At 56.1% G+C, this 27257-nt stretch overlaps 1 protein-coding gene across 1 annotated transcript in view; it reads right to left on the reverse strand.

Annotated features, from left to right (window-relative positions):
* Positions 1–1353: 1353 nt before the first annotated feature.
* Positions 1354–27257, reverse strand: part of LOC144725026 (uncharacterized) — a 36147-nt gene continuing 10243 nt past the window's right edge. Inside the window, exons 4-16 of the mRNA XM_078604462.1 lie at positions 23724–23807; positions 23335–23447; positions 22421–22496; positions 21759–21949; positions 10708–10820; positions 8557–8952; positions 7807–7945; positions 7133–7230; positions 6740–6812; positions 6324–6375; positions 5638–5698; positions 5053–5161; positions 1354–4106 (exon numbers count right to left, since the gene is read on the reverse strand). Coding sequence (XP_078460588.1) covers positions 3958–4106; positions 5053–5161; positions 5638–5698; positions 6324–6375; positions 6740–6812; positions 7133–7230; positions 7807–7945; positions 8557–8952; positions 10708–10820; positions 21759–21949; positions 22421–22496; positions 23335–23447; positions 23724–23807 — 1654 coding nt within the window. The 3' untranslated portion in view covers positions 1354–3957. The remainder of the gene's footprint in view (positions 4107–5052; positions 5162–5637; positions 5699–6323; positions 6376–6739; positions 6813–7132; positions 7231–7806; positions 7946–8556; positions 8953–10707; positions 10821–21758; positions 21950–22420; positions 22497–23334; positions 23448–23723; positions 23808–27257) is intronic.

Here is a 27257-nt window from a genome sequence, read left to right on the forward strand (position 1 = left end):
TATCCACTCGTGTGTGTGAGAATCGAAAGCTTTCGATTCCTATGCCCTCAATGTGCCCGATCTTGCCGGATTTTGGAAGCTAAGCGGCGGCGAGCCTGGTTAGCGATTGGATGGGCGGGCAACACCATGGGACTTGCCGGGTGTTTGTCGACCCCTTGTACAAAGCTCGGTGGGTTTTCCCTGGTTATCTTCCACAACGAAAGCCAAACTCTGAGTTTGTGAAATTGACGGCCAAAGCGTCCCAATTTGGCAGGACACTCCTTAAAAACAGAGCCCTGAGTCTCGGTGAGGCTTTCCTGGGCGAGTTCCTGGCTTTTACGACGGATGCTGAGGCAACGACCCTGGGTGGCTCGAGAGGAGGTGGAGTTCACGCGTGTGTTATTGCGACAATTGAAGCGCCCTCATCTGACGGTTCGGTAAACGACAAAAGCTTGGGACGTCTCCTAATGATACATTTTCAGCCGGAGTGCAACTTCTCACTAACGACATATTTCTCAACCCACAAAACTTTCATGCTTGCTCAAGCTGCACCTGATTGACAGATCTTGGCTACGGCGTCCAGAATTTGTATTTACAGGCCCATCTTATTCAAATCCCAGGTAAGTTGGGCACACACATTCTGAACGCCGCCAAACCTGTTTTCGGGCCGTGCCACGCTCCGTTCGGCACGACGTCCGCGCCGGTTCGCTCCGCGTGCCCCCCGGATGGCTCCTTCAATCAACTTTGGTCAGGCAACGTGGAGCGAAGCGTCGAACCACGCGCGGCACGGCGCGAAGAGCGCGTCGGAGAAGCCGTGCGGCGGCCCCCTCCTGCATTCGTTTCTTAAACTCAAGTCGGCTCCCGTCGACGGAACACCGGGCGACTGGGCGTAAGCGCCGGACGTCCGAGCGAGCTGGCTTCCCGTCGACGCTTTAAGCCGACGGCATTTCCATTCGTCTCCGGTGTGCGTGGTGTCCGCGCTAGCAAGTCTTTGAATTGCCGGAGCGGTGGCAGGGCAGTTCGCGCGCCCCGCTATGAACCCGCGCTGCGAACCCGCGAAACCTTTCAATTCACAACCACCGCCGCCGTCACCAGCAACAAGCGTCGTCTAAACCGAACCCGCGCTTCCACCACCACCGCGTCGACCGGGCTGGTGAAGTATGGACAACAACACACAACCCCCCCCCCCCCCGAGAGACCCGACAAAAACATTTGGGAGGCCTTCTTCCATCAGTGGAGTGAGAAAGGTCTGTAAATTAAAAATAAAACATTTCGTACGATTCAACAAGCGGAGAGCGTCTCTTCGCGTGGCTAACTGGCAGTGACGAGCATTCGCTATCGCGGCGCGTGAATCTTACAGAATTCATGCCCCCACCCAACCCCCACCTTCCCATCCCATGTGGAATTGTAGCTGCAACGGTTGCACCTCAACAGCAGTCTTCATTGTTTTTGTTGTGTCCCAACAGAGGTGCGAGTACGCACCGCGGCCGCGCTTTGGGGTCGGGGCGGAGGAAGGGTTACGGCTCGGGCGAGGCTCGTGGGTTTGGGCTTGAACCGAACCCCGGAAGCGTTTGCGGTCATCGCGACATCAAAGACATCGTGCAGTGGCTGACTACGAGCGTCTCAGCGGAGACGTTGACGTTAAACGCTGTACGCAATATATATATACATATTTCAAAGTAACACGAGCGAGCCGAGAGTCGGGCCGCGACCAAGCGACTTTGTCGGATGCGTTGACACGGGACGCGAGCAAAGTGACCCCGCGGGAAAGGCTGGGACGGTGGTGACGCTCGGACAGAGAAGGGCAGCACATTTTGGTACGGGGGCAGGCACCAGCTCACACACCTTGGTACAAGGGCAGGCACCAGCTCACAACTTGGTACAAGGGCAGGCACCAGCTCACACAGCTTGGTACAAGAGCAGGCACCAGCTCACACACCTTGGTACAAGGGCAGGCACCAGCTCACACACCTTGGTACAAGGGCAGGCACCAGCTCACATACCTTGGTACAAGGGCAGGCACCAGCTCACACAACTTGGTACAAGGGCAGGCACCAGCTCACACAACTTGGTACAAGGGCAGGCACCAGCTCACACAACTTGGTACAAGGGCAGGCACCAGCTCACACAGCTTGGTACAAGGGCAGGCACCAGCTCGAACACCCCCAAAGAACCCACTGGGGGTTGATTTCACCTGGGTTGAGAGTTCGACTCCCGCTGTGGTCCCACGGTGCGCGAGTTAAAGTGCACAAACGATGCGATCCTCCGCCGCCAACCCTGTACCACCCCCGTATTTCACTAAACTACGCATCTGTACCACCCCCGTGTGTGTCACTGCACTACGCACCTGCACTACACACCTGTACCACCCCGTGTGTCACTGCACTACACACCTGCACTACACACCTGCACCACCCCCGTGTGTGTCACTGCACTTCGCACTTTTTTAGCGATGGCCAGCGGACGGGGCTTACATTCGTTGGTCTCTCAAAAGGCTGCTTCAGTGGCGGTGGGGGCTAGCCGGTACAATATATATTTGTGTTTTTTACGCAGCGGTAAATATAACATTCCACATTTCCCCCCCTATATTCACTTGCCCTAATGGGGCAAAAGTCGACTCTACAATTTACTCGGGTTCATTCGGAAGCCGGGCATCCCTGGTAAAAACAAAACGCGGTTGATGCCCACCACGACATCCGGAATATACAGACCGCGTCGGCGTCGGGGGTGGGGTTCAGACGTAGAACGTCTCGTCCCATTGTATTGCATCTTCAAAGTTACCGGTGGACTTGCCGCTGCGTTCTGCGGTCACGTGGGCACCGAGATCGGTGGACCCTCGACGAGTGAGGAGCGGCTGACTGATTCAACCCGCACCACTCGCACGTAACCACGCGTTATAAACATTTTTCGCAAGCGCTGGAAATCCGCAACTCCCGGGGAGGTTACAGTCTACCCACGGGCGATGGAGAGTTCACATCCCCGCTTCACGGCGGAACGCCACGCGAAGGCGTTCGTTAGTATCGGAGGAGGGGTTGGGGGGGTGGTTTCATTGACCCCTGGGGGCTCTCGTCTCGATTGGCCACTAGCTCAGTTTCCCCGCTCGGCTTTTTGAAGGTTAATCTTTGTTCAAGTCGCGTCAAGCGCGGGTGGGAGCGGGCGGGCACAGAATATTTATAAAAACGACGGCAACTTTATTTTTCCGACAACCGGTTCCCCCCCCCCCGCCCCCCCCGCGGTTAAGTTACAAAACGCGATTCGAGATCTAGTCCGGAAGATAAAACATAAAACATTCGACGACGACGCTCGACTCCGTTGTTCGTGTTTAAAAGGTCACCGCACGCTCCTCCCAAGGCCGGAGTTCGCTCCTCCCCCGTCGCTCCCACGGCCGCATCGCCCCGGCCTTCACCAGCAGCACGTGAGCCCCCCCCCGCCCCCCCCCCTCTAACTTCTCATCTTGACCTTGGTGTCTAAAAATAATCTAAATGTAAAAGGTGCTTCCCTGCAACTGCTTGCTCACGCTACTGTTGGCGGAGGGGGGGCCCTGAACAACGCTCCAGGGAGCCCTGTGTGGGCCCCCCCCACCCCCTCCCTCCTAGATTGTATTTGGTCTACTCTTCCACGCTGGCCACCGCCGGTGCCTTCGAAGAGGCGGGCGCGCACGCCCCGCGCTGTACGCGACCGAACGTGGTGCCGTGGCGAACCCATTTACAGTACGCTGCTGGGTGTACAGACGAGATGGCGGTAGCGGATTTTAAGAAACCTGCACCGTTGAAATTCAACGGCCGAGTGCACGCACACCAAGAGACCGAAGCTGGGACCCTCTGGATCGCACACACCACAGCGGCCGTCTCGGTCACCGTCGACACAAACTCATGTACACACATGGGGGGCGGGGGGGGGGGGCGCTCTGGTCTAAATGTAGATGTTGGCTTTTTGTCGAGGCTGGCGGTGGGAGAGGGGTCCGGGCCCCCCTTCCTCTCACAGCCGCTTGCCCGGCTTCACCTTGCAGGAGGGCGCGGTCGTTATGAGCCCCCTGTGTCGCATCATCGTGTTGGCTTTCGCGTCCTTCGCCGCCTGAAGCCTTCTGCAAGGCGACTGCTGATTGGACAGCTGCTGCTCCTTGATGACTGCGGTCGAGGGTCGGGTGGGTGGCAACAAGACAAGAGCGACGGTCGTTAACGGAGCGAGAGGGTCGGGCCCGTGACCTCCTGCCCGCGGGCGGGCGTTCGACACTTCACGTGGCCTCAACGTGCACATAGCCTGGCACAAGCGTCGTGGTGACGTCACCGCCACTTAGTGGCGAATGGCCGTTGTTGTTGTTGTGTGTAGCGAGTTGGCACAGTTGGCGCATCTGTCAGTCATCGCAAGTCTGTCAACCCATGCCACCCTGGGTCTGTTCCGTGAACTCCTGCAAGCGAGCCCTTGGACGCTTCATGTGGCCTCAAAGTGCACCGAGCATGGCACAACCGCCGTGGTGAAGTCACCGCCACTTCGTGGTGAACCACGGTTGTTCTGGGTAGTGAGTGTGAGATAGCGAGTGTGTAGGTAAGTGAGTGTACGATGATACGAGTGTGTGGATAAGTGTGTGCGTAAGAGAGTAAATCAGTGTGTCGGTGTGCGGGTGTGTAACCGAGTGAGCTTGAGCGTGGCTATATGAGTGAGTGGCTGTATGAGTGAGCATACGAGTGACTATGAGTGTGAGTGAGTGTACGAGTGAGTGATTGATTGACTGTATGAGTGAGTGAGCATGAGTGAGTTTGAGAGAGACTGAGTGAGCATGAGTGCGACGATAGGAGGAAGCGAGAGTGAGTGTACGAGTGAGTGAGTGTACGAGTGAATGAGTGAGTGTACGAGTGAGTGAGTGTTCGAGTGAGTGAGTGAGTGTACGAGTGAGTGAGTGAGAGTACGAGTGAGTGAGTGAGTGTACGAGTGAGTGAATGTGTGTACGAGTGAGTGAGTGAGTGTACGAATGAGCGAGTGAGTGTACGAGTGAGTGAGTGTGTGAGTGTACAAGTGAGTGAGTGAGTGGCTATCCGAGCGAGTGTGTGAGAGTGGTTGAGGCGCTGTCCGCACCACCGTCTCGCCCGTGGATTCCTGTCGCCAGACTCAGATCTTCGGGCAGCTCCTGAGCCTGCGCCACCGCCACGCGGCTCCTCTTCTCCCCGTCCACGTCGTCGTCATCCTGCGACGAACACACACACACATACACACCGTCGTCACCACCACCACCCACATATCCTCTCTCGTCTCGGCTACATACACGCACGTGTACATGCATGCAAAGACAAAGATCCCCCGTGCAGCCTTAACAGACTGTTGGGGCAAGTGCTGTTCGCGGGCACCTACGAAAGGCCGGCACGGCACGCGAGGCGGAGGTGTGGCTGGAACCACGACCTTTGTCTCCCCAGTACCGATGTTTACGCACCGCACCAGTTAATAATTTAATGCTGAGTCGACCTAGGGGAGGCCCAGGACCTGTTCAGATATTCGTCATGGGCAATCGAACTCGTGTCGCCAGCTTTGTAGTGCAGTGCGCTAACCTCTGCGCCACCAATCTCCACAGCATGTGTGATATACACATACACACACACGTGTGCATGCAAGCACTTTGCAAACGTAACATTTCGTTTTTTTTTTAAATATAATCGCTTCACTTGCCAGGTTTTGGTCGTCGTCTTCAAGCTCGTTAAACGTTCTCTTGATGTTCGGCGAACAAAATCTGTGAAAGGCGCGCAAAGAAACAGGGAGAGGGTGCACGCTTGCAATTACAGAAGACGAGCCCCACGCACAGGAGAACACAACGAGAGTTCACGTTACACATCGGTCTGGCGCCGCGCAGTTCCCGTGAGAAACCACAGACACGCACGCGGCGGAGGCAGCCACAAGCGGCGCTACCGACGATTGCCCAAGCTCTGTGGACCTACACATTGGGATGTTCGGGCAACTCCCATTAATGTGGCAGGAAACCGGGGCACGCGGTAGCCCATACAGGCGGAACGAGTGGAGTTCGCACTTTGCCGTACCGCCTTCGGACCAGCCAGTGTACGGCACACCCCCTTGACGCGCACACGGGGAAGGGATTTTCTCGACGTCCGTGTGTGTTCCGTCAACCCCTCGCTGCTGCTACCTCTAGCGCTGGATTACAGGCCACTTGCATAGCCACCACCGTCCAAGCACGTAAGAGACGCAATCACAGTTAACCATGAGAAATATAAAAGTTGGGCAGGTTACGTCACGATGGCTAAGAAGGGATGGTGGCCGAGACCAAGGGGGGAGCGGCAGTCCAAGGAAGGAGACTGCTGGGAACGCAGCAGCAGCAGAGGTACCGACGGGCTGGGCCTCACCTTTTCAGTGACAAGACGACTCCTCCTTCCATCTCCATCTCGCTGAGCCCCTCTGAAGCGGGGAGGGGGGGGGGTTGGAAAGGAAAGCAAAACTCAAAAAAGCAATCGCTGTTTGTCGAGTGCCGAGGCGGCAGGGAATAAGACGGGCGGCGTCGCACGCATGCACGCACGCACGCACGCATCCCGTCGCACGTTCCCGCACGCAGTTTGGTCTTTGTAAGGGGTTAATTGAATCGCGGGTTTACGGAAGCGAACGGGCAGCGGGTTCGGTGTTTTTGGCGAGCCGATCGCACGCAACGACAAATGCGGTCCATTGGATGATCGCGCTCGTCGCGTGACCCCTTTGATGAGCGTGTTACGGGTCGACTCTGGACGACCGAGGGGATCGGTGCATGGAGGGGGGGGGGGGGCGGTACCTGGGTCTCCGTGCCGCCGGTCCACCTCTTCCACCTTGACGAGGAGGCTCCCCTCCAGGTGCGTCACGCCGGCCTGCGTCACGCGCACACACGGCCCCCCGCGGTCACGCGCGGCAACCACCACCACTGCTACCACCACCACTCAATGGCCGGTGCCTAGGACCGCTGCTACAGTTGCAGCTATTGAACACGGGCGGCGAGACTCGGCACAGGCTACACCTGCGCACTCGTGCACACGGGGATCTTTGACGTACGTGTACATGTGAGAGTGCGTGCGCACACGCATTTCCGATGACACTGGGCACGTGCGCTCGTACGTGTACATACACACACACACACATGCACGTGTGGTGACGTCAACGGTGAAATCCAGGTTGCGTGCGTGCATCGCACCAGGGACGTCTCTGCGTTGGCGTCGCCGTTGGTGGCCGCGTGCCGCGCGCCGGCGCTGCTCCTCGCCCGCGCCGCCATGGAAGCCAGGCAGACGATCACTGCACACGGGGGGTTGCAATGCATCACTAAACTATAAACCAGTAGACAATTTTTATTTATTTTATCAGTTAAGGCTCACTGAGCCATAAAGCTTTTGTCAGAAGAGACCTGGCCATAAATGATAGTTCAACGAAGTGGCTTATCACGTGGAGATTTACCGCAGCCAAATACTCTGAATGTATGTTGATTCTAAATTTTGAAAAACCGGAGGACCCGGAGAAAAATTCATGCGACCACGGGGAGAGAGACACGCAAACTCCTAAAATGCAGGTGTCAGGGTCGGGATCGAACCCACTACCTCCTGTATACCAGGCGAGGTAGTTAAGATATCGGCACCACGGTGCTACATTGAGAAGGTCCCGCTACTTTGGGATGTTTAGCCAATTCCATTCCAGAGCGTTTGACTGGCAAGTCCTGATGAGCAAGCATCCAAACACTGACCTGGCTGCATATTAGTACCGAGTATACTTGGCATTCCTTTGGCGTCATGCATATGGGAAAACATGAGGTGTCTGGAGATAACACAAGTAAGAGGACATCATCGCTCAAATCGTGTGTGTGTGACATCTGCTTACCATCCTCTTGCTTGATGACCACGGTGGGCTGATGGCAGATACCTTGAATCTTCTTCGACCCTTGAACTATGACATCGTCCATGGTGGACGAGTCGGCCGTGTCATGTGACCTGGGCTTTATGGCCGTGCTGCTGATGACCTGTGGGGTAGTGCAAATGTCAGAGGTTACGGGACGCCACCCACGTAACTATTCACCCCTCGATCTGTTCAAGGAGTCGTGGCGATTCGGTGTCTTTTACTGCCTCTCAGGCAATGAACAACAATCTGACCAAATTTATGTCGTAGGACCCTCCCACCACCCAGCCAACACGAATCAAACTGCAACGTATGCAAGCGTTTGATGCGCCAATTATTACAATTCTCACAACTGATTCCAGCAACTATATACAAATTTCACCTCTATATTTGGTTTTGAGCATTGTCTTTCATGTCAACGGCGAACGGAAAACGACAGTAATTAACTTGTTAAAACGCCTGTATGCATGACGGTTTAAAGAAATACATCTGTGTCGGACTTTCCCAGAAATATTTGCGAGTCAAAGGTGGGAGAACCACGCATTAATGGCATTTTTTTAACGTTGAATTCATGGTAAAATGTATCCCGACAGTTGTGACATTTCTGCCGTTGGGAATTCGGTCCAGCCCACAATTCGACACCAGGCCAGAGAATCTGGACCGCAGCTGAAGATTCCCACGGTACTCGACCTGGTCGTCCCACGATAACGTGGGAGCAATGAAAAAAAACCTCACCCCGAAGCTCACTGGCTTCTCCACTTGCTTCTCCTCCACCGCGCTCTTCTCCACAGGTCGCACCACCTCCACCCTTTGACCCTGCCCTTGCTCCTGACAGGTCACGACGCTCATGGGCGCCGCAGGCCCCACCACGTGGCTGCCAGTGGTGCTGCCGGTGCCACCGCCGGCGCCAACGCTATGCTCATTCGCATCGCCCCTGCAGTCGGCGGTCGCCCCCGCCTGCTCCTTAACCACGCAGTCCGAGCTGGTGACCCAACGCTTGCGCTGGGCGAACTCCAGCAGCAGGGCGGCCTCCAGCGGCAGGGTGTCCGTGTCGAGCGATGCCACCGCTCCCGCCGGTGCCTCCTGGGTGGCCAGGCTCATGATGATGCTCGCCGGCTCCTGCGCGTGGCTCTGCGCATGCAGCCACGGATCGCACGCCAACATTAGGCCAACGTTGCCGTGTTTACTGGGGTGATCGATTTCAAATCGGTTGAACGGCCGCCTCGTGCCGCACCTGCGTGCGGCTGCGTCGTCAAGGGCAACGTCTCATGCGTGGGGAAACAAAATGGCCGCCTGTTTCTATTGCAAGCTCTCGTCGTGACTTATCAATAAAAAAAACTTGTCACCATTATCTGATTCGGTTATGGGCCTCCCCCTAGGTCGACTTAGCCTCCGATGAGTACTTGGTGGTGGTGTGTAAATATAGCCACGAGGGAGATAAAGGCGGCTGAGCGTGATGCTGGCCACCCACCCCCTCGTGTGCCGTGCTGGCCTAAAATGGGTTATCGTTATTTCGTAAGTATGTGTGTCTACTGCATGCTAGTGTGTACATCTGTCTCTGACGATGCGAGTGTCTGCATATGTTTGTCACCTACATATTTGTGTTCGTCTATTTGTGAGTATATGTGAGAATGTGTATGTATGTCTACTACATATTAGTTTTCATGTATTTCAGAGTATCTGTGTGAATGTATGTGTATGTCTACTACATATGTGTATCTGTATCTCTGAATATCTCTATGTGCATATGCGTCTACTGCATATTAGTGTGTCTATATCTCAGTATCTTTGTGAGTGTGTATATGTCTACTACATATTTCTGTATCTCTATCTCGTAGTATCTGCGAGTGCGTATGTGTGTCTACTGCATATTAGTGTATCTCTATCTCGGAGTATCTGTGCGAGTGTCCGTCCATCCGTGCCTCTTCGTGCACGGTTACTCCACCGAGCGTCCAGCGGCACATTCCATCCTCCCCCGTGCTCCCCCTCCTCTTACCCCAACGCGCCGGCTCTGCCGCCCCCCCCCCCCATGCACGGGAGCCTTCCCCCCCCCCCCGCAACGTGCCGTGCGAGGCCAAACAACGACCGCCACCGCCCGCTCTCCGCTCGCGTTCCCAGGCAGGGGGGCGGGAGCGCCCGCGATGTTATCGGCGTGGAGGGGTTGGCGGCGGGGTGGGGAACCAGAAAATGTTGCCGCGATCGCTCGCAGCCGCGTCCCCGCAAACCGGTCCGGTTGGAACACCGATGCGGGAGAGAACCGTTAAATGCATCGCAGAGCGGTTCGGGTTTTTTTTCTTCCCCCTCCCCCATCTGCCCCCCCCCCCACCCTCCCTGGCCCCAACGGTATCGCATGTACAGGAGGGCAGTACAGAAAGTCGGTCGCCTGACCCTAAGCACCCCCCCCCCTCCCCCCGCCGCGTGCCGGTTTTGAGCGTTTGGAATTTCGTCCGGTAACGTTGCGTGGGCCGATTGCACGCACGGCGAAGCTCGGCAGGCAACACGAGCCCGGTTAATTTTCGGAGGGTCGAACAACACCATGGCTTGCCAGGTGTTGTAGGTGGCGAGGAGTAACCAGGAGATGGCATTACTGAGCCTCACACCACCCCCCCCGCCCCCCCCCCCCGCGTCGCATACAAGTGGTGGGTTTTGTCCCAGGCCAAGCCAAGCCACTTATTAATTAATGTAAGAGGCCAAAACGTCCCCTACGCTGGACGGTCCGGATAACGACTCGGCTCACTTCGGGTCCTACCCATTGGTATTGCGGACGTGGCTCATCACCCACCCCCCCCCCCCCCCCGCTGCGGAACGCTGGCAATGGTTCAAGCGTCGCGACGCGCTGACCACACGGCCCGAACCGGAGTGACACACCACGGCCCTCTCTCTCACCTCCTTGGCGCTCGGTCGGTCTCGCTCTCCCGCCTGCCCGCTCCCGGGCGCCTTGATCACCAGCGTCATGTGACCCTCCGTGTCGCGAGATTGCGGGGAGTAGCCGGAGCTCTCTGAGATGGGAACATGGGGGGTGCAAGCGGCACAAGATTGGGGCCGAACGTCAGCTACGAGGAACCGTGAATCGCACATCATCGTCATCCTTACAGGGTCAAATCATAGCCCGTGGTTCAGGGATCACAGACGCATAGCCGGCACCGCTGAGAACCTGAACTCGAATCCAGGACTCAGTCGCGTGACCACGAATTAAACCGGGTTCTCAAGTGTCGCTGGTTGATGGTTTCAATGAAGTCACCATAGGCTCACATGGAGATCCGCAGACTCGCGTAGAACGAGTTGCGAGTAGACCGGAATTGTTGCGAGGTGATGGTTTTCAACACAGCCACCGATGACCACACACCCGGAATGTACATAAGACCGTCTCATTACAAACCATGCTGTCTACGAGCCCGAACTGCGGCCAATGTCGTTGGATCTCAGAAGCTGACCCCCACAGGGACGACGCGAATACCGGACGCGCTCTCACAAAACGAACGGCCCTCTGGACCCGCTCGAACGCTGGAGGTTTGCGGCTGCAGGAGCGGGGGGGGGGGGGGGGGGCAATCCGCGAGCGCCCGTGCGGGGGATGGCGCCTTAAGCAGGGTAGGGGGCAACAGCTGGTGCATCATCGGCCAGTCATCTCAGTCAGTCAGCCCATGCCACCTGGGTCTGTCCCGTGACCTCCCGGCCTGGCACAAGCGCCGTGGTGACGTTAACGCCACTAAGTGGTGAATGTCGACTGGTGTTGTTGGTTTGCGTGTATTAAGGCTGAGTGAGGAGTGAGGACGAGTGGTGCAGTGGTTAGCACGCTGCGCTATGATGTGGATCAGAAACGTGGATATTTACAAGAAAGTATTGAATAAGGAACGGACGCAGGCTTGAAGTTGTATTGAGGCACAGGAAGAGCGGCGCGCGGGTTTCAGACTGTGTGCAAATGAGAGACACTTCATGTGACAGCCTCCAAGTGCACCTGGCCTGGCACAGGCACCATGGTGTGGTTACCTCACTGGTCAGCGAGTGGCGAACGGCAGGTATCGGTATTATCGGTCCGACCATCCGCGCACGGGTACTTAACGTACTGCCCGCGGCGCGCGTGTGACGAGTCGAGCGCGCGGCTTTGTTCCCCGTGTCGGGCGCATCGCTGCACGCCAGTGAATCGCATCGCACCTGACTACCGCCTGCGTTTATAGGGGACGGTGAGGAATGAGAGGGAAGATAAGGGCTGGTCCGCGTGTGCGTGCCCGTCTGTGCGTGTGTGTGTGTGTGTGTCTGTGCTGATGGGTGTGTGTGCGCGTCTGTGCTTGTGGGTGTGTGTGCGCGTCTGTGTAAATGTGTCTTTATATGTCTGCGTGCTTAGTGGAGTAGTGTAGTGGGGAGCGCGCTGCACTACGAACCTGGCGACCCGAGTTCGATTCCTGCTCATGGCAAACACCAGTGACGATTATTTTAACCGGTTCTGGGCCTCGCCTAGGTCGACTCGGCCTCAAATGAGTACCTGGCGCGGTGTGTAAACATCGCTACACGGGGAGGGGGGGGGGGTGTGAGGACGGAGGATCTTTGTCAAAATTCATCACTGCGAGCGTCACGTGGACACAGAGGACAAACCACCCGAGGCCAATTAGCGGCAGCTGAATTAAAACTCCAAAAGGTTGAAAGAAAAAAGAGGCCGAAGAGAAAAGAAAGGAGAGGGGGGCAGGAGAGGGGGGCGGGAGGGGGGGGAGAGCTTTGAAGGCACCTGTGCACGCATGCCGATCCCAAGTTCAGGTTTCTTTTTAAATCACCCGACCCCGACCGACACGCAGACTCGGCGGTAATTTGGTGGCCGGTTCACGCGTCGGGGCACGCTTGGCTTGCAGCGAGAGAGCTCTCCACCCCCCCCCCCCTCGCGCGCTTCCGTTCAGCCCATCATCATCACCGTGTGTCCGCCACGGTGGATAAAACTCGTACCGCTTTGTGGGGGCACGTCAACGGAGGTTGTTTTTTTTATTTCCTCCCGTTAATGGACTCCGGGGGCTCTGTCACAGTAGGAAGGTGGAATTTCCTTTCCACCACTGCCTCTAGGTTTGCCGACGGACGCGGGCGGGCGGGCGGGCGAGCGAGCGAGCGACAGCGCACAGTCTGGTGCGTAGTAACCAGCTAGGACGACCGTGACCCATAACCTCGCTTGGACGCAACAACAGGCGAGACATTTCATTCGTCAGTCCGTGAAGTCGCCGCGCTCACTGGCGGCGCGCTCGTTGTGCACGGCCGGGGGGGGGGGGGTGCGAGCGCTCGCTGCGACCCACACGGAGCCAGCGAGCCGTCGTATTGGTTAAGAGTCTCGTCCGAGAATCGGGAGAACCGCTCGATTAGCACGGTTGGCTACGAGCGGTGCGAAAGAAGTTCAATGTACGTGCAACTTTGATGGAGGGTAAGGTGGGGGGGATGGCTGCATCCTTCCTTTCAAATTTGTTTTGAGTGACAGTTGAGAGCAGCACTCGAAAACTACCCATGAGGAGAGGGGGTGGGAAAGAGGGGGGGGGGGGTGGAAGAGGGGCAGGGGTGGGGGAGGGCAGCCCGCGGGGGGGGGGGCAGCGCTGATGGGTTTCATCAGGCCTCCTAAACAGGGCTCTGAAATTGATTTTGAAAACAAGCATTCAATGGATTTTCGGTGTGGTCGAAACATCAATGAATACCGACTGTGGATCCGCCCCAAGACAGTTGTTGGGAGAGGGGAGAGAGAAAGTACCCCCCCCACCCCCCCCCCCGTGTCGCCCCCCACACTCCACCTCCCCCTGGAGCCTGGGATCCCGTGACAGCGGCAAAGTGGTCTAAGCAAAGTCACGTAGAAGGGAAATAATAATAAAATGTTATTTTATTATTATTTTATTATTTTCCTTCTACGTGACTTTACCGAAAGAACCAATAATATGAATCTCTGCAGTCGAGAAAGCTTTAAATCGAAATTTGGTCCGAGCAAGTTCTATATCATTTTGTTCGTACGATTGTGGATGCGAGCGGGGTACATCAACAACAAAAAACAACAAAAAACAGCAAGATACACAACCCGCAGAAGACACAGGGGAGGGGTGGGGTTGACAAAGACACGCTCGAGTGAAGCCCACAGATTTCACTTCTCGTCGAACGGTGCGTGGCTTCCCTGTGGCGAGCAAGTGGGCGTGAGACCGGGACACTGAACCCATAACACCTTGGGGTTTGTCCTGTGACCCCATCCCCCTCCCCCCTCCAGCGAACCTACCTTGCACCTAGCCTAGCACAATTACCGCGATGTCACATCTACTCAGAGGCGAATGGTTCTTGTTGTTGTTTGCGCTTGTGAGCGTGCTTATTCATCTGTGTGCGTGTCTCTGAAAGTGTGTCTGTGTGCGTGCATGCCCGTCGTTTTGTCGGACTGCGTGATCGTGTGCGTCAGTGTGTATCGGTATGAGTGCGTGCGAGTGACTGCGTCTCTGTATCTGTACGAGTGTGTGTGTCTAACGGTCTGTGCGTACGTGTATATGCTTGTATCCGTGTGTGCGTGTACTTGCACGCGTCTATCTATACGTCTGTACATCTGCTTATTTCTCTGCAACGCCTCTATGAGTTTGTCTGTGTGTGTTCGTGTTTTCCCCTCTGTGCGCATACCTTGATGCGCGGTATGCTCCAGTGTGTGTGCGCGACTTGATATTCGTATGCGGGCGTCTAACGGCATATGCGGTAACGCAGAACCCCCATGTGGGTGTGGACTACGTGTCCGTGTAAGACTTGTATATTTAGGTAACTTTGTGTAAGACTTTGCGTCAAATTCCACTCGTTTTGAGATTCCATCTTCACCGCGCGCTTTGCTTCTGTCTTTCTCTTTAAAGGCGACCCCTTTGCGAATTACCAATCATCAAACTCCGTTCTGCTTCGTCCACCCACTGCCCTAGCCAGCGACATTCTCTATCGCTTCTCCGTTGGAGTCTCTGGTAAACTTTCCTTGTTCGGCTCCTATCGTTAAACCACGAGCTCTGCGCATTTCGTGAGTCGTGTGTGGATTGTACATCGGCAGTTCGCCAGTATTGATTCAAGCGAGCCCGACTGCTGCTGCTGATGATGAGACACTGCGTGTCGAAACCGGCCCGTAGTTTTGCTTGTGCTTAACCAATGCCGCTGGAAATTACGCACATCCAGAAAGCCGTGCGGCTGATGGAAAGTATAAAAATCCTTTTTTACATAAAAGTTGATGCTTATTAATTTCGTGTTTTAAAAAAAGTGCGCGTTTAATGTTCTGTGTTCACATCTGCCTCTTTCTCACGAACATCTCCCCTTCCGTAGCAGCACTTCCTCTTTGTGCTGCACCGCAACGAGAGGGCGATGGAGTCAGGGTGCTCTTCGTCTAGCAGTGGATAGATCATGGCTGACGATAACGATGATGAAGACGATGTGAACCATTTATCCCAGCAGCCCACGCGATGCCAACGGCAAACATCTCAAACTGGTCCTGGGCTTCACCTAGGTCAACTCAGCCCAAAGCGATGAGCCGATATTGTATTATTGTATTATGCGGTCATACTCGGCACCGAGGAGACAAAGGCGGTCGGGCACGCCCCCGACAACCTGGGTTCAACACCCGTTGAGCGGCAAACATCTGAACCTGTCCTGGGTCTCCCCTTGGTCGACTCGGCCTTTAAAATAAAATTGACATGTGTGTGTGTGTAAGAATATCAGCGGCGGATTTAAAACCAATAAAAGAAACCTCACGCCACCGTTGAGTTGAAGGTGCCGCGCCGGGAGATTGAACCGGCGACAGCTGCCATCGTGGCCCGTGCCCCTTGCGCCGAACGACCCGGGGCCACATTTGCGAACACTAAATGTGGCCTTAAAAAAAGTTGCGCGTTTTGTTCTTTCAACAACAACACAAAAAACAAGTATATAGCAGGAGCAGTGATAGTTTTAAAAAAAAGTTAATAAATAACAGTGGCTGAGCCGACGGATGATCTGGCAGCGGCAACAGGAGGGACCGGTTTTGCCGTGGCTGTGAGGAGGGTGTGGGGCAGACGGCGGTGCTGAAACCCAACGCGTTCTGGGAAATGGTCGCGTTACATTCGCTCAAAACCAAACAATTCGCAGGCTCCCAGACGCCTCGCCCCCGTCCCACCACCACCCCGAGTAGAACAAGAATGTACACGCGACACTTCCCACCAGCATCAGCAGCACCTTCACCGTTTAGCAGCGCACATGGGGGGGGGGGGGGTGATGGGGGGGGCTCAGATAGGGCCCAGGTGTTTTCCCCAATTCCACCCCCCACCACACCACCCACCACCACCACACCACACGACCACCATACCATCCACCACCACACCACACGACCACCACACCACCCACCACCACCACCCACACCACACCATCCACCACACCAACACACCACCCACCACACCAACACACCACCCACCACACCAACACACCACCCACCACACCACCCACCACACCACCACCCACACCACCCACACCACCCCCACCCACACCACCCCCACCCACACCACCACTCACCACACCACCACCCACCACACCACCACCACCGGGGGTTGGCTCCGCTACTCTGCCTTCGTTGTTTTGTGTTCGCAGGTGGCGGCCGCGTGGCCGTTCGTTGTTGGCGCACCAATCCAGAGGTCCGCCGGTAGCCGTATCGAAACTATCTCCCGGCGCGGCATTTGTAAACGGGGACACGTTTCTGAAATCTCCACTATCACCCACGCCCCGCGCTCCCTTCGCTGGCGTGGAGCGGTGGCACGGTGGTTAGTGTGGGGCGGTGGTTAGCGAAGAGTGGTGGCACGGTGGTTAGCGTGGAGTGGTGGCACGGTGGTTAGCGCACCGCGGCTATGAACTTAACGACCCGAGCTCGATTTGCCGGCCGTGTCCAACGTCTACGATGAGCGATATCTGAACCGGTCCTGGTATTCCCGCCACCTCCTTTGCCAAACTCCCACTGACCGTTGTGGTGAAGTATGGTCAAACAACGCAGGCGACTGACACGGCATCGGGAGGCCTCACGCCAGTAGTGAATTGGCAAATGACAGATGATTACCAATGTAAAATCAGATTTTTCCTGATTCTGGTCAATACTAAACTCCAGCCCTAACATCACTCCAACCCCAAACCAGCACCAATTTGGAGACTTCCGTAAAACGATGGTTTCATCATTATCATCATCAACCTTTGGCATTCTAATAAAAACCTATCCGTACGCCCTTTGCGCTAACTCTATTCAACAAAATGTCATCTGGCGATGATGCTGCAGCTGCATTGTCAGTGGTGCACAAGCACAATTAACACACTCACACCCATCAATAACACCGTGGCCTTAAAATGAAATTGAAGTATATATAAAATAGACGACGTTTCGGGCAATGACCCTTTGTAGTATATATATAGAGAGAGATGGAGTTAATAAGGGTGAATAATTAAGGGTGCGAGACCTGCACGTAACTCCACACGGACCGCTGCGGGTAGGCTCACCAGCAAAATAAGAATCACCGTGACCTATGACCCCAATGCGGCTGCAATCGGCAACGTGGCCTCGATGGGAAAAATGAGAACAAAAATCCAAGAAAGAGAGAGAGAAACACACACGGACGGAGACATCTCAGCTGAAATGTCACCACCCCACCACCCCCTCCGCACATCGCATTCCGCCCACGAGAATGCGTGTCGGCTCATGCGAACCCCAGCGATTCCTAATCCCATTCACTTTCCTGTGAATGTGCGCGCGCGCGTGTCTGTGTGTATGCATGTGTGCGTGCGTGCGTTTGTGCGTGGTGCTGGCCACCCACCCACCTCGTGTGCCACTGTGCCGGTCTTTATAGGTGCTGCTACTCGCTGACAGCACTTGCCCCAACAGTCTGTTAAGGCTATACGGGGATCTTTGTCTTTGGCCATACCACACCTATATGCACCGTGCCGGCCTAACTAGGTGCTCGTTGACAGCACTTGCCTCCTCAGCCGTGTGTATGCTACACGGGGGGTCTTTGTGCGTGTGTCTTTGTGCGTGTGTCTGTCTGTGTGTCTGTCTGTGTGTGTCTCTGTGCGATAGTGCAGCGGTTAGCGCGCTGCGCTATGAACCCGGCGACACGAGTTTGATTCCCGCTCACGGCCAACACCAGTGACGATTATCTGAACCGGTCCCGAGCCTCCCCTAGGTCGACTCAGCCTCAAATGAGTACCTGGTGCGGTGTGTAAACATTGCCGCTAGGGAGACAAAGGCGGTCGGGCGTGGTGCTGGCCACCCACCCCCTCGTGTACCGTTCCGGCCTTCATAGGTGCTCGCTAACAGCACTTGCCCCTACAGTCTGTTAAGGCTACACGGGGGATCTTTGTCTCTGTGTGTGTCTGTGTGTGTGTCTGTGTGTGTGCAGCACTTGAACCTGATGGCGGCACCCTGGTTCTTGCACGATGTCCGTGATGCAGTCACTTTTAGTCTCTGTTGATGGTCGGCGACGCGGCAATCGACTCGTCTCGACGAGCTGTGCACGATGCACCACTACGGTGCGTACCGCGAGCGCTCAGGGTTTCGACGCAATCGTCCTCGCTGCGTTTCGACATCGAGGAGTGGCACCGATTTCGGATTGATTGGTACCCCAGTCGCAGAGTTAAGTACACCCCTAGAAAGAATAGTGTCCCAGAAATAACATATCTTATTGCCTCGGGAGTTTTGTATTATTTGGTACCCTGCGGTGCCGCCATAAGGATCATTTGCCCCATAAAGTCTGTTCAAGGCTATACGGGGAACTTTGTATGTGTGTGTGCGAGTACCTGGTGCGGTGTGTAAACATCATCACGAGGGAGACAAAGGCGGCCGGGCGTGGTGCTGGCCACACCCCCTTGTGTTCTCGTTCCAGCCTTCATTGGTGCTCGCTAACAGTACTTGCCCCAACAGTGTGTTCCAGGCTATACGGGGGATCTTTGTCTTTGTGTGTGGGCATACCTGTGTGCACAGTTAAGCTGTATAGGTGTGAGAGATTTAATCCCGATGGCAATTACTGACCGACTTGTAATTTGGTGAGTTGGTGCTAAGTGTGTGTCTGAATGTGTGAGCGAGTGCATGGGGGGGCCGGGCGTGGTGCTGGCCACCCACCCATCCCCTCGTGCGCCGCAGCGCTGCTGCTCGCTCACGGCCACTTGCCCCAACAGTCTGTAGAGGCTATACGGGGCTCTCAATGTCCTGATAGTGGCATTGCCTTTGTACTGTTCGACTTTTGGCGTCCTCTGGTCCAACACTGTTTGAGACGTCGCAGTTTTTTGTTATTTTCTTTGAACCTATCTAAGTGACTTTACCGAAAGAACCAAATTATATCAATCGACGGAGTGAGTGGACTGGTGGCCACGGGAGGTAATGGCAGAGGAGTCAGCCTGCAGTACGAATGGACTGGTGGCCACGGGAGGTAATGACAGGGGAGTCAGCCTGCAGTACGGATGAACTGGTGGCCATGGGAATGATCGAGAATAGGAGCGTGGCCAGGTCTAGAACCAGCGAGAAGATTCGGGAATGGGGGCGTGGCCTCACATCGTATATAAGGGGTAGATGCGAGGGAGACTCGGGGCTGTTGCAGTGGGGGGGGGGGGGGGGGTCTCCGCCTGTCCAAGTGTGAGCACGTGGCTCCTTAATAAAATAAACCATCTCAAGGCGAGTGCGTCGGAGTCGTCTTTACACCAACACCCGCCATTCGCCACTAAGTGGCCGTGACGTCACCACGGCGCCTGTGCCAGGCCAGGTGCACTTTGAGGCCACGTGAAGCGTCAAAGGCTCGCTGACAGGGGGTCTTGGGACAGACCCAGCAGGTGACTGAGAAGACTGGCAGATGCACCAGCCGTGCTCCCTACTGTGCCAACTTTCTGCATCTTAGCCGCCCGGCGCTCCGCTCGTTGTTGTGAGCGTCGCTCCCTCCGCCCTCCGTTGTTGCTGGAGGGCGACTGCCTCCAACTGCCCAGTAGCAGCGTCCTTCACGAGCCTCATTCGCACGCACACACACACCCGCCCGCCCGTACACACACACACACACACGCGCGCACACATACACACACACGCGCGCACACCGGCCCACCCGTGCATTTCCCCTCTGCGGTTTCTGGCCATGGCTCCAGGTGCGGCTCGTGCCGAGCGAGCGAGAGAGCGGAAGGCGGAGTTCGTCTGCGCGTGTGTGTGCATGTCTGCGCGCGTGTCCGTGTGTGTGGGTGGGTACGTGTCTGCGTGTGCGTGTATGTCAGCGTGTGTGTGCCTGTGCGCGCGCGTGTGTGTGCATGTCTGCGCGTGTGTCCGTGTGTGTGGGTGGGTACGTGTCTGCGTGTGCGTGTATGTCAGCGTGTGTGTGCCTGTGCGCGCGCGTGTGTGTGTATGTCTGTGCGTGTGTACAGTAAGTGTCCCGCCGTTGTATATGGGTACGTGCCTGCGTGTACGTGTGGGGCAATGCGCACGAGGGAGTGTGTGTGTGTGGGTGCCTTTGTCTTTATCGGTGTGGATTTGTGCGCTCGCTTACTGCACTTGCCCCAATAGTCCACAAAGACCCGTGCGCCTTGGCGTGCGCGCATTTGTCCGTGCGTTCTAAACTCATCTGTTCAGCCACGCGCGCGTTCCCTCGGGCGCTTAAAGCGTGGCGACCTCTCAGACCGCACACACCACGGATCATCACCACCACCACCACTTCCACCGCCGCTTTTCACTTCGTTCTCCCCTCCAACTTTAAATCCAACAATCAAGTCCCCAAGCGTCAAACTCCGCTCACAACAACAGTCCGGCTGTGCTCGAGTCTGCGCGCCGAGCAATAAACACGTTCATTTGTTACTAATCAGCCCGATAACCCCCGCTAGCGGTCTCAACGACGTCGCGAGTAACAAACCATTTTACCGAGCCTCCACTTTTTAGTTGCTACGCAGGAGCCGAGCAAAATCGCCATCGTCACCATCGTCACCATCGTCATCCCACCACCGCACGTCACGGCAACTTGCGACCGAAGCAGCCTCGCCACGCACGAGCTCTCCTCTCGGTTGTTTTTGCTCCCATTTCTATTCGCTTCATCGTTGACATTGTGGGGCGGGGGGGGGAGGTGTAAGCCACGTCAATTTCCAATCGGAGAGGAAATTTTCGGCAGCGAGGCGCCCTCCAGCACCCAACGTGGCCAACCGACTGAGATTGTCACGTGGTGCGAAAGCGTCTTCACGAAATGAACGGTCCTGGTGGTTTTGGCTCGCCCACGGGTGACTTGTGAGACTCCACTCGACAGGATGTACCGCAGTGGGCTCCACAGAGGTCAACGTTAAAAAAATAAACACGAAACTTTTTCATTTCAATTTATTTTATCAGGTGTAATGCTCACGGGGCTATGTCGCTCTTATTCAGAAGCGCCCTGGCTATCACAAATGATAGCTCAACCAAGTGGCTTGTCATCGCGTACACATTTATAGCAGCCAAATACTCGAAACGCGCGTTTCTAAATGGAGAGAAAATCCGGAGGACCCGGGAGAAAAATCCACACAACCACGGGGGCAACACGCAAACTCCAAATATACAGCATGTTGCAGGGGTCGTGATCGAACCCACGGCCTCTTGTACACCAGGCGAGGTAGTCAACATCTTGCCACAGCGGTGAGATGTTGACTACCTCACGCCAAAGTGAACAAAAGGCAGAGACAACGGCGATGCAGCACCGCATGCCGCTCAATCGGAACACGCGCAGCACCTAAACGTCGCACGACCCTCGTGGGAAGGCGTCTTGAGACTCTGCGACACCTTTCCTGGGCGAATAAGGGCGACGATACTCGCGACAAATCGTGTTCCCGACAGCGGCCGAGGTCACAATGACCGCGTGCCGCGCCACGGAGCCCGACTCGGGTTGTCCATTACGTCTGGGACACGCTGCGCTACGACACGCTGCGCTACGACGCTCTCGTTATTATTATTATTGCCATCGTCGTCGTCGATTTCCGCGAGTGGCGCTCACCTCTGGAGTGGTTCGCCGGCGCCTTGAAGCAGGGCGGCGCTCCGGTGCGCCCGCACGACACCACGCACGAGCCTGCCGCGCCACCGCCGCCACCGCCCGTGGCACCGCCGCCACGCTCCGTGCGCAGCGCCGCGCCGTGCGGCTCGCCGCTCCGCTCCAGCGCTGCTTCGGCCTGCGGCCCCGGGAGGGCGCTGGGACCACCGCGCGTCACAACTCCGCGTTACAACGTGGTGGTGCCGTGGTGGTGGTGCCGTGGTGGTGGTGCCGTGGTGGTGGTGCCGTGGTGGTGGTGCCGTGGTGATGGTGCAGTGGTGGTGGTGCAGTGGTGATGGTGCAGTGGTGATGGTGCAGTGGTGATGGTGCAGTGGTGGTGGTGGTGGTACCGTGGTGGTGGTGGTGGCAGTGGTACCGCGGTGGTGCCGTGATGGTGCGTTGGTGGTAGTGGCCGTGATGGTGCGTTGGTGGTGGTGGCCGTGGTGGTGGTGGCAGTGGTGCTGTGATGGTGCCGTGATGGTAGCATGATGGTGGTGGTGGTAGCAGTAGTGCCGTAGTGGTGCCGTGATGGTGCCATGGTGGTGGTGGTGGTGCCGTGGTGGTGGTGTCGTGATGGTGGTGCCATGGTGGTGGTGCAGTGGTGGTGGTGCAGCCCGTGCCCTGCTCACCTGGGCGAGCGTCTGACTGCCTCAAGCGTGTCCTTCAGTGAGCGGTTCTCCTCCGTGAGGGCGTTCCTCTCGTTAACTGTGCACAGCCCGGGCAGAAACGACCAGGAGGCAAACATCACGCACACGCAGGGATCCCCCGAAAGCTTCCTGGGAATAATTTAGTCGTCTCCATAAAATTGATCAATACATTCGCCGACTGCACCGTGTGGTCTTAACAGAAAAAAATCGATAAAGAGACCAACTTACATCAGGCCATGTCTGTGCTATGAGGAAGAGCCAATGGTCAAAACGTCACCGATTACTGACGCTTCCTTTTAAGGCCACGTGCACACAGGTGTTGGTGACGGAGCGTGTCGAGTTTGCTTTTCTGAATCATCGGACACAAACCGTCGGAAGCTCGGACGCGAAGCAACAGACGACGACGACAACAATGACAGCCTGCACAGACATTCATGTGCCAGTAGGGGGGATGATTGCATCGTGGATATGGTGGTGACGGTTGTGATGATGGTTATGGTGGTGGTGATGATTATGGTGGTGGCAATAATGCTTTTGGTGGTGGTTGCGATGATGGCTATGGTGGTTGTGATGGCGGCTATGGTAGTGGGATGATTATGGTTATGGTGGTGGTGGCAATGATGGTTTTGGTGGTGGTCGTGATGATGGGTATGGTGGTGGTGGTTGTGATTTGATGATGGCTATGGTGATGGTTGTGACGATGGCTATGGTGGTGGTGATTATTATGGTTATGGTAGTGGTGGCAATGATGGTTTTGGTGGTGGTTGTGACGATGGGTATTGGTGGTGGTGGTTGTGATTTGATGATGGCTATGGTGATGGTTGTGACGATGGCTATGGTGATGGTTGCGACGATGGAGATGATCGTGGTGGTGATGTGGTGTGCGCTGCACGCACTGAGCTCTGTGATGAGCTTGAGGTTCTGCTGCCGGACGCTCTCGAACTCCACCTGCTTGCGCCGCATGTGCTCCTCCGTCACGATGCAGCGATCGCACACGCCAGCACGGAGCCTGCCAGAGACGCGGGGTTCAGTGGGCGGGGCCTCGCGAGCGGTAGGCGGGGCTAACGACGGTGGGCGGGGTCACATCTATGGTGTCACCAGACACATCACGCGAGGCGTGGCTTGTCGGGGGTTTCCCACCTTCGGGAGGCAGGATGTTGGGGGCATCCCATTTTTAAAAAGGGGCCTGAGTAATCGACCAAACCACCAAAGTATCGATTCCAATTAATAGTCGATTCGTCGACTTAACGGTACCAGCGCTGCTCAAGTCCTCCTCCCTCCTCACCTGTCCTCCAGCACCTTGATGTTCTCATTGAGAAGCTTCTGCTGCTCTCTCAGCTGCTGATTGGCAGTGAACACCTTCTCCAGCCTGAGTGAACACGCACGCACGCACGGCACCGTCCGTTGAGTGGACGGGCAAAGACCTCGTAGACCCTCGTTCAGAGAGAGCAAGGCGCTTCGTGCGCCCCGGCCTTGTTATGGTCCAATTTGTTGCCAAATCTGAGATGAAACCACGAAACCACAAAACCACTCCACCGGGGATCAGCACGCAGCAGCAGCAACAGCAGCAACATCGCCCCCGACTGCGAAATTACTGCAGACCGTGCGTCTGCGCGGAACACAGCAGCGCCTTCCTGTACTCCAATTAGCCCTGTGCTATAAGAACAATAGCGGAAACACCAAATATACTCAATGATTATTATCACCACGACGATTATTTCAATGAACTCTCTATTTTACACAACCATGGCACGAATTTCGATTTAAAGCTTTCGTGACTGCAGGGATTCATCTTCTTGGTTCTTTCGGTAAAGTCACGTAGAAGGGAAGTAAAAAAAAAACATAATAAAATTATTCTCACGACGTTTCGGCCACAACGCAAGCAGCCGTCCTCAGGTGAAGAACAGGTCTGTCGGAAAGACAGCTTGCGGGCGCCAACGTGCGAGCGCTAGCACGTGGTGCTAACTTGCGGCCGCTAATGTGCAGCGCTAGCTTGTGGCCACTAGGTGTGTGGGAGCTAGCGTGCGGCACTAGTGTGCAGCGCTAGCGTGCGGCGCTAGCTTGCGGGTACTAACATGCGGGTGCTAGCGTGCGGCGCTAGTGTGTGGGCACTAATGCGCACTGTAGCATTCAGTGGTTAGACCCCTGCCCCAGGGTCTCGCCACGTAAACCACGGGTGGGTGCCAAGACGCCGGTGGTGTCGGAGACTCTTACTCTCGTTCAGCCGCGGCGCGGCGGTTGCTGCACTCACCTCGCTCGGCGTTACATTCGATTACCGACCACCGCCGAACGAACCGATCGTGGACGCACCCCCCTCACTGCCGTCTGTGCTTACCGACGCGCACGCTGACCGCGCGTGGTGAAGTATGGTCGAACACCACCCTCCTCCCCACCCCCGTTCCCTCCCATGATTGACATGGCATGGGCAGGCATCCGCTCTGGCAGTGGATTGCCCGTCCACAGTCGTGAACTTGCTGTCGTGCGTTCACGTTTGTCGCGCGCGGGCGTTGTAGTCAAGGCAAAGGTGCAGCCCTGCAATGCCCCTCGTTCGAGCCACCGCTGGCGGAAGGGGACTCCACCCGAGCCAACTCCGCCAGAGAGAGAGAGAGAGAGTCTCGCCTCCTCTTCCACACTGGCCAAGGCAGACAGACCCGACGACGACGTCTTGGAACATGGGCACCCACACTTTGCCCCACCCACCCGCGGATCGACTAACCGTGGCGCGCATCATAACACGACGTCGTCACGCTGGCAACATTGCAAATCGTTGCGTCGTTCATCCGCGGGACACTTCACGCGCCGCTCGCCCGCCACGGAATTCCAAAGGGCTGAGCAATGGGCGGAGGAGGGGGGAGGCGGCGGTGATGATGATGATGTGATGTCTGTAGGAGCCTCTAAGCTCAGGGCAATGCCAATGGCATAAGTCACTTCCGACACGCAGCGACGGCAATAAACCGCCTGGCTATGGCAGCGCAACGACTTGAAACACACAAGAACAAGACCCCACCCCCCTCACCCTGTATAGCCTCAGCAGGCTCCTGGGGCAAGTGCTGCGGTGAGCGAGTGGCACTTCTGAAGGCTGGGACGGCATACCAGGGGGGGGGTGGGGGGGTGGCCAGCACCACGCCTGGACGCATTTGCCTCTCACCGCACCAGGTACTCATTTAAGACTGAGTCGACCTAGGGGAGGCCCAGCACCGGTCCTCATGGATACCGGCCATGCACGAGAATCGAACATGGTTTCGCCGGTTTTCGTAGCGCAGCGCGCTAAACACTACGCCACCGCTCCCCACATACATACAAAGATAAAGGTTCCCCGTATAGCCTTAACAAAGACAAACGTAGCCTTTAATAGACTGCTGGGGGCAAGTGCCGTTTGTCTGTGAGGCCAACAACGGTGAAGGATGCGATGCCCATTTTCAATAAGAGGGAGTTGAGTCCGGCACGCTTCCCCGGTGGTCGTGTGAACGCCGCAGTTGGACTCGCAAACCTGTCAACCCCTTATCAGTGTCTACCTCATTCATACCTGTCAACCCCTTATAAGTGCCCTACCTTATTACAGACCAAGTCAGACCTCATTGGTCACCTCGTGCTCCTTATAAATCTCAGCGTATATCCTACAAAGTCCCATCACAAGGGAGAAACTCAAACAAATAGACACGTTGGATTTTCTTTTTGCACGTATTGAAACGACTGTACGCCGTATGGACCTGCCTGAAAACTCAATTTCCCTGCACAAGAACACGGGGTAATGAACCGTGTGGGTTGACAGCTGCGGCCTGACTCTGGAGAGATAAAGTCGACAGCGACTGCCCAGTGGCTTGCCCGCCCCGCGCTCAGCAAGTGCCACTCGTTGCCGCGTAGAACAAACACGAGACCCCCCCCTCCCTAAGAGGGGGGAGACGCAGAGAGGTATGTCCCGGTCGCTCAGAGCCACCAAACAAAGGTTTCTTTTTTAAGGGCCCCCCCCCCCACGCCACCCCCCCCCCTACGGAATGCGATTTGCTGAGAGCTTCGTAAGCCGATCTGAGTGGGGGTGGTGGGGCTTGTTGGAGATGATGAAGAAGAAAGGGGCTTTCTGCGTCCTTTATTGAATGTGCCGAGTCACTTTTTAGATTTGTGGTGGAGTGGGGAAGCTCTCCACCCTACCACTCTTACGGCTCGACTTGCGCTCTCTCTCTCTCTCGGAGCGCGCGCACACGCAAGCCACTCAGCTGTAGATACACACACACCTGTAGATATACACACGCACACCTGTAGATATACACACGCACACCTGTAGATAGACACACACACGCACACACCTATAGATACACACACACCCACACACGCCTGTAGATACACACACCTGTAGACACATACGCCAACACACACAGACGGCCCGGACACGCAAGCCACTCACCTGTGGACACGCACAAAGATCCCCGTGTAGCCTTAACATACTGTAGGGGCAAGTGCTGTTAGCGAGCACCTATTAATGCCTGCACAGCACACTAGGAGGTGGGTGGCCAACACCACGCCCAACCGCCTTTGTCTCCCTAGCGGCGATGTTTACACACCTCACCAGGTACTCGTTTGAGGCTAAGTCGACCTAAGGGAGGCCCAGGACCGATTCAGATAATGGTCACTGCTGGTGTTGGCCGTGAGCGGGAATCAAACTCGGGTCGCTGGGTGCGTAGCGCAGCGCGCTAACAGCTGCACCACCCCTCCCCCTAAACACACACCTGTAGACACCCAACTCACCTGGAGACACACACACACGCAACGGTACACACATGGACACGTGCGCCCCACCACATTTCACTGAGGGATTTTTTTC

The sequence above is a fragment of the Lampetra planeri genome, chromosome 22 (assembly GCF_965212315.1).
Source record: "Lampetra planeri chromosome 22, kcLamPlan1.2.h2, whole genome shotgun sequence".
NCBI lineage: Eukaryota > Metazoa > Chordata > Hyperoartia > Petromyzontiformes > Petromyzontidae > Lampetra > Lampetra planeri.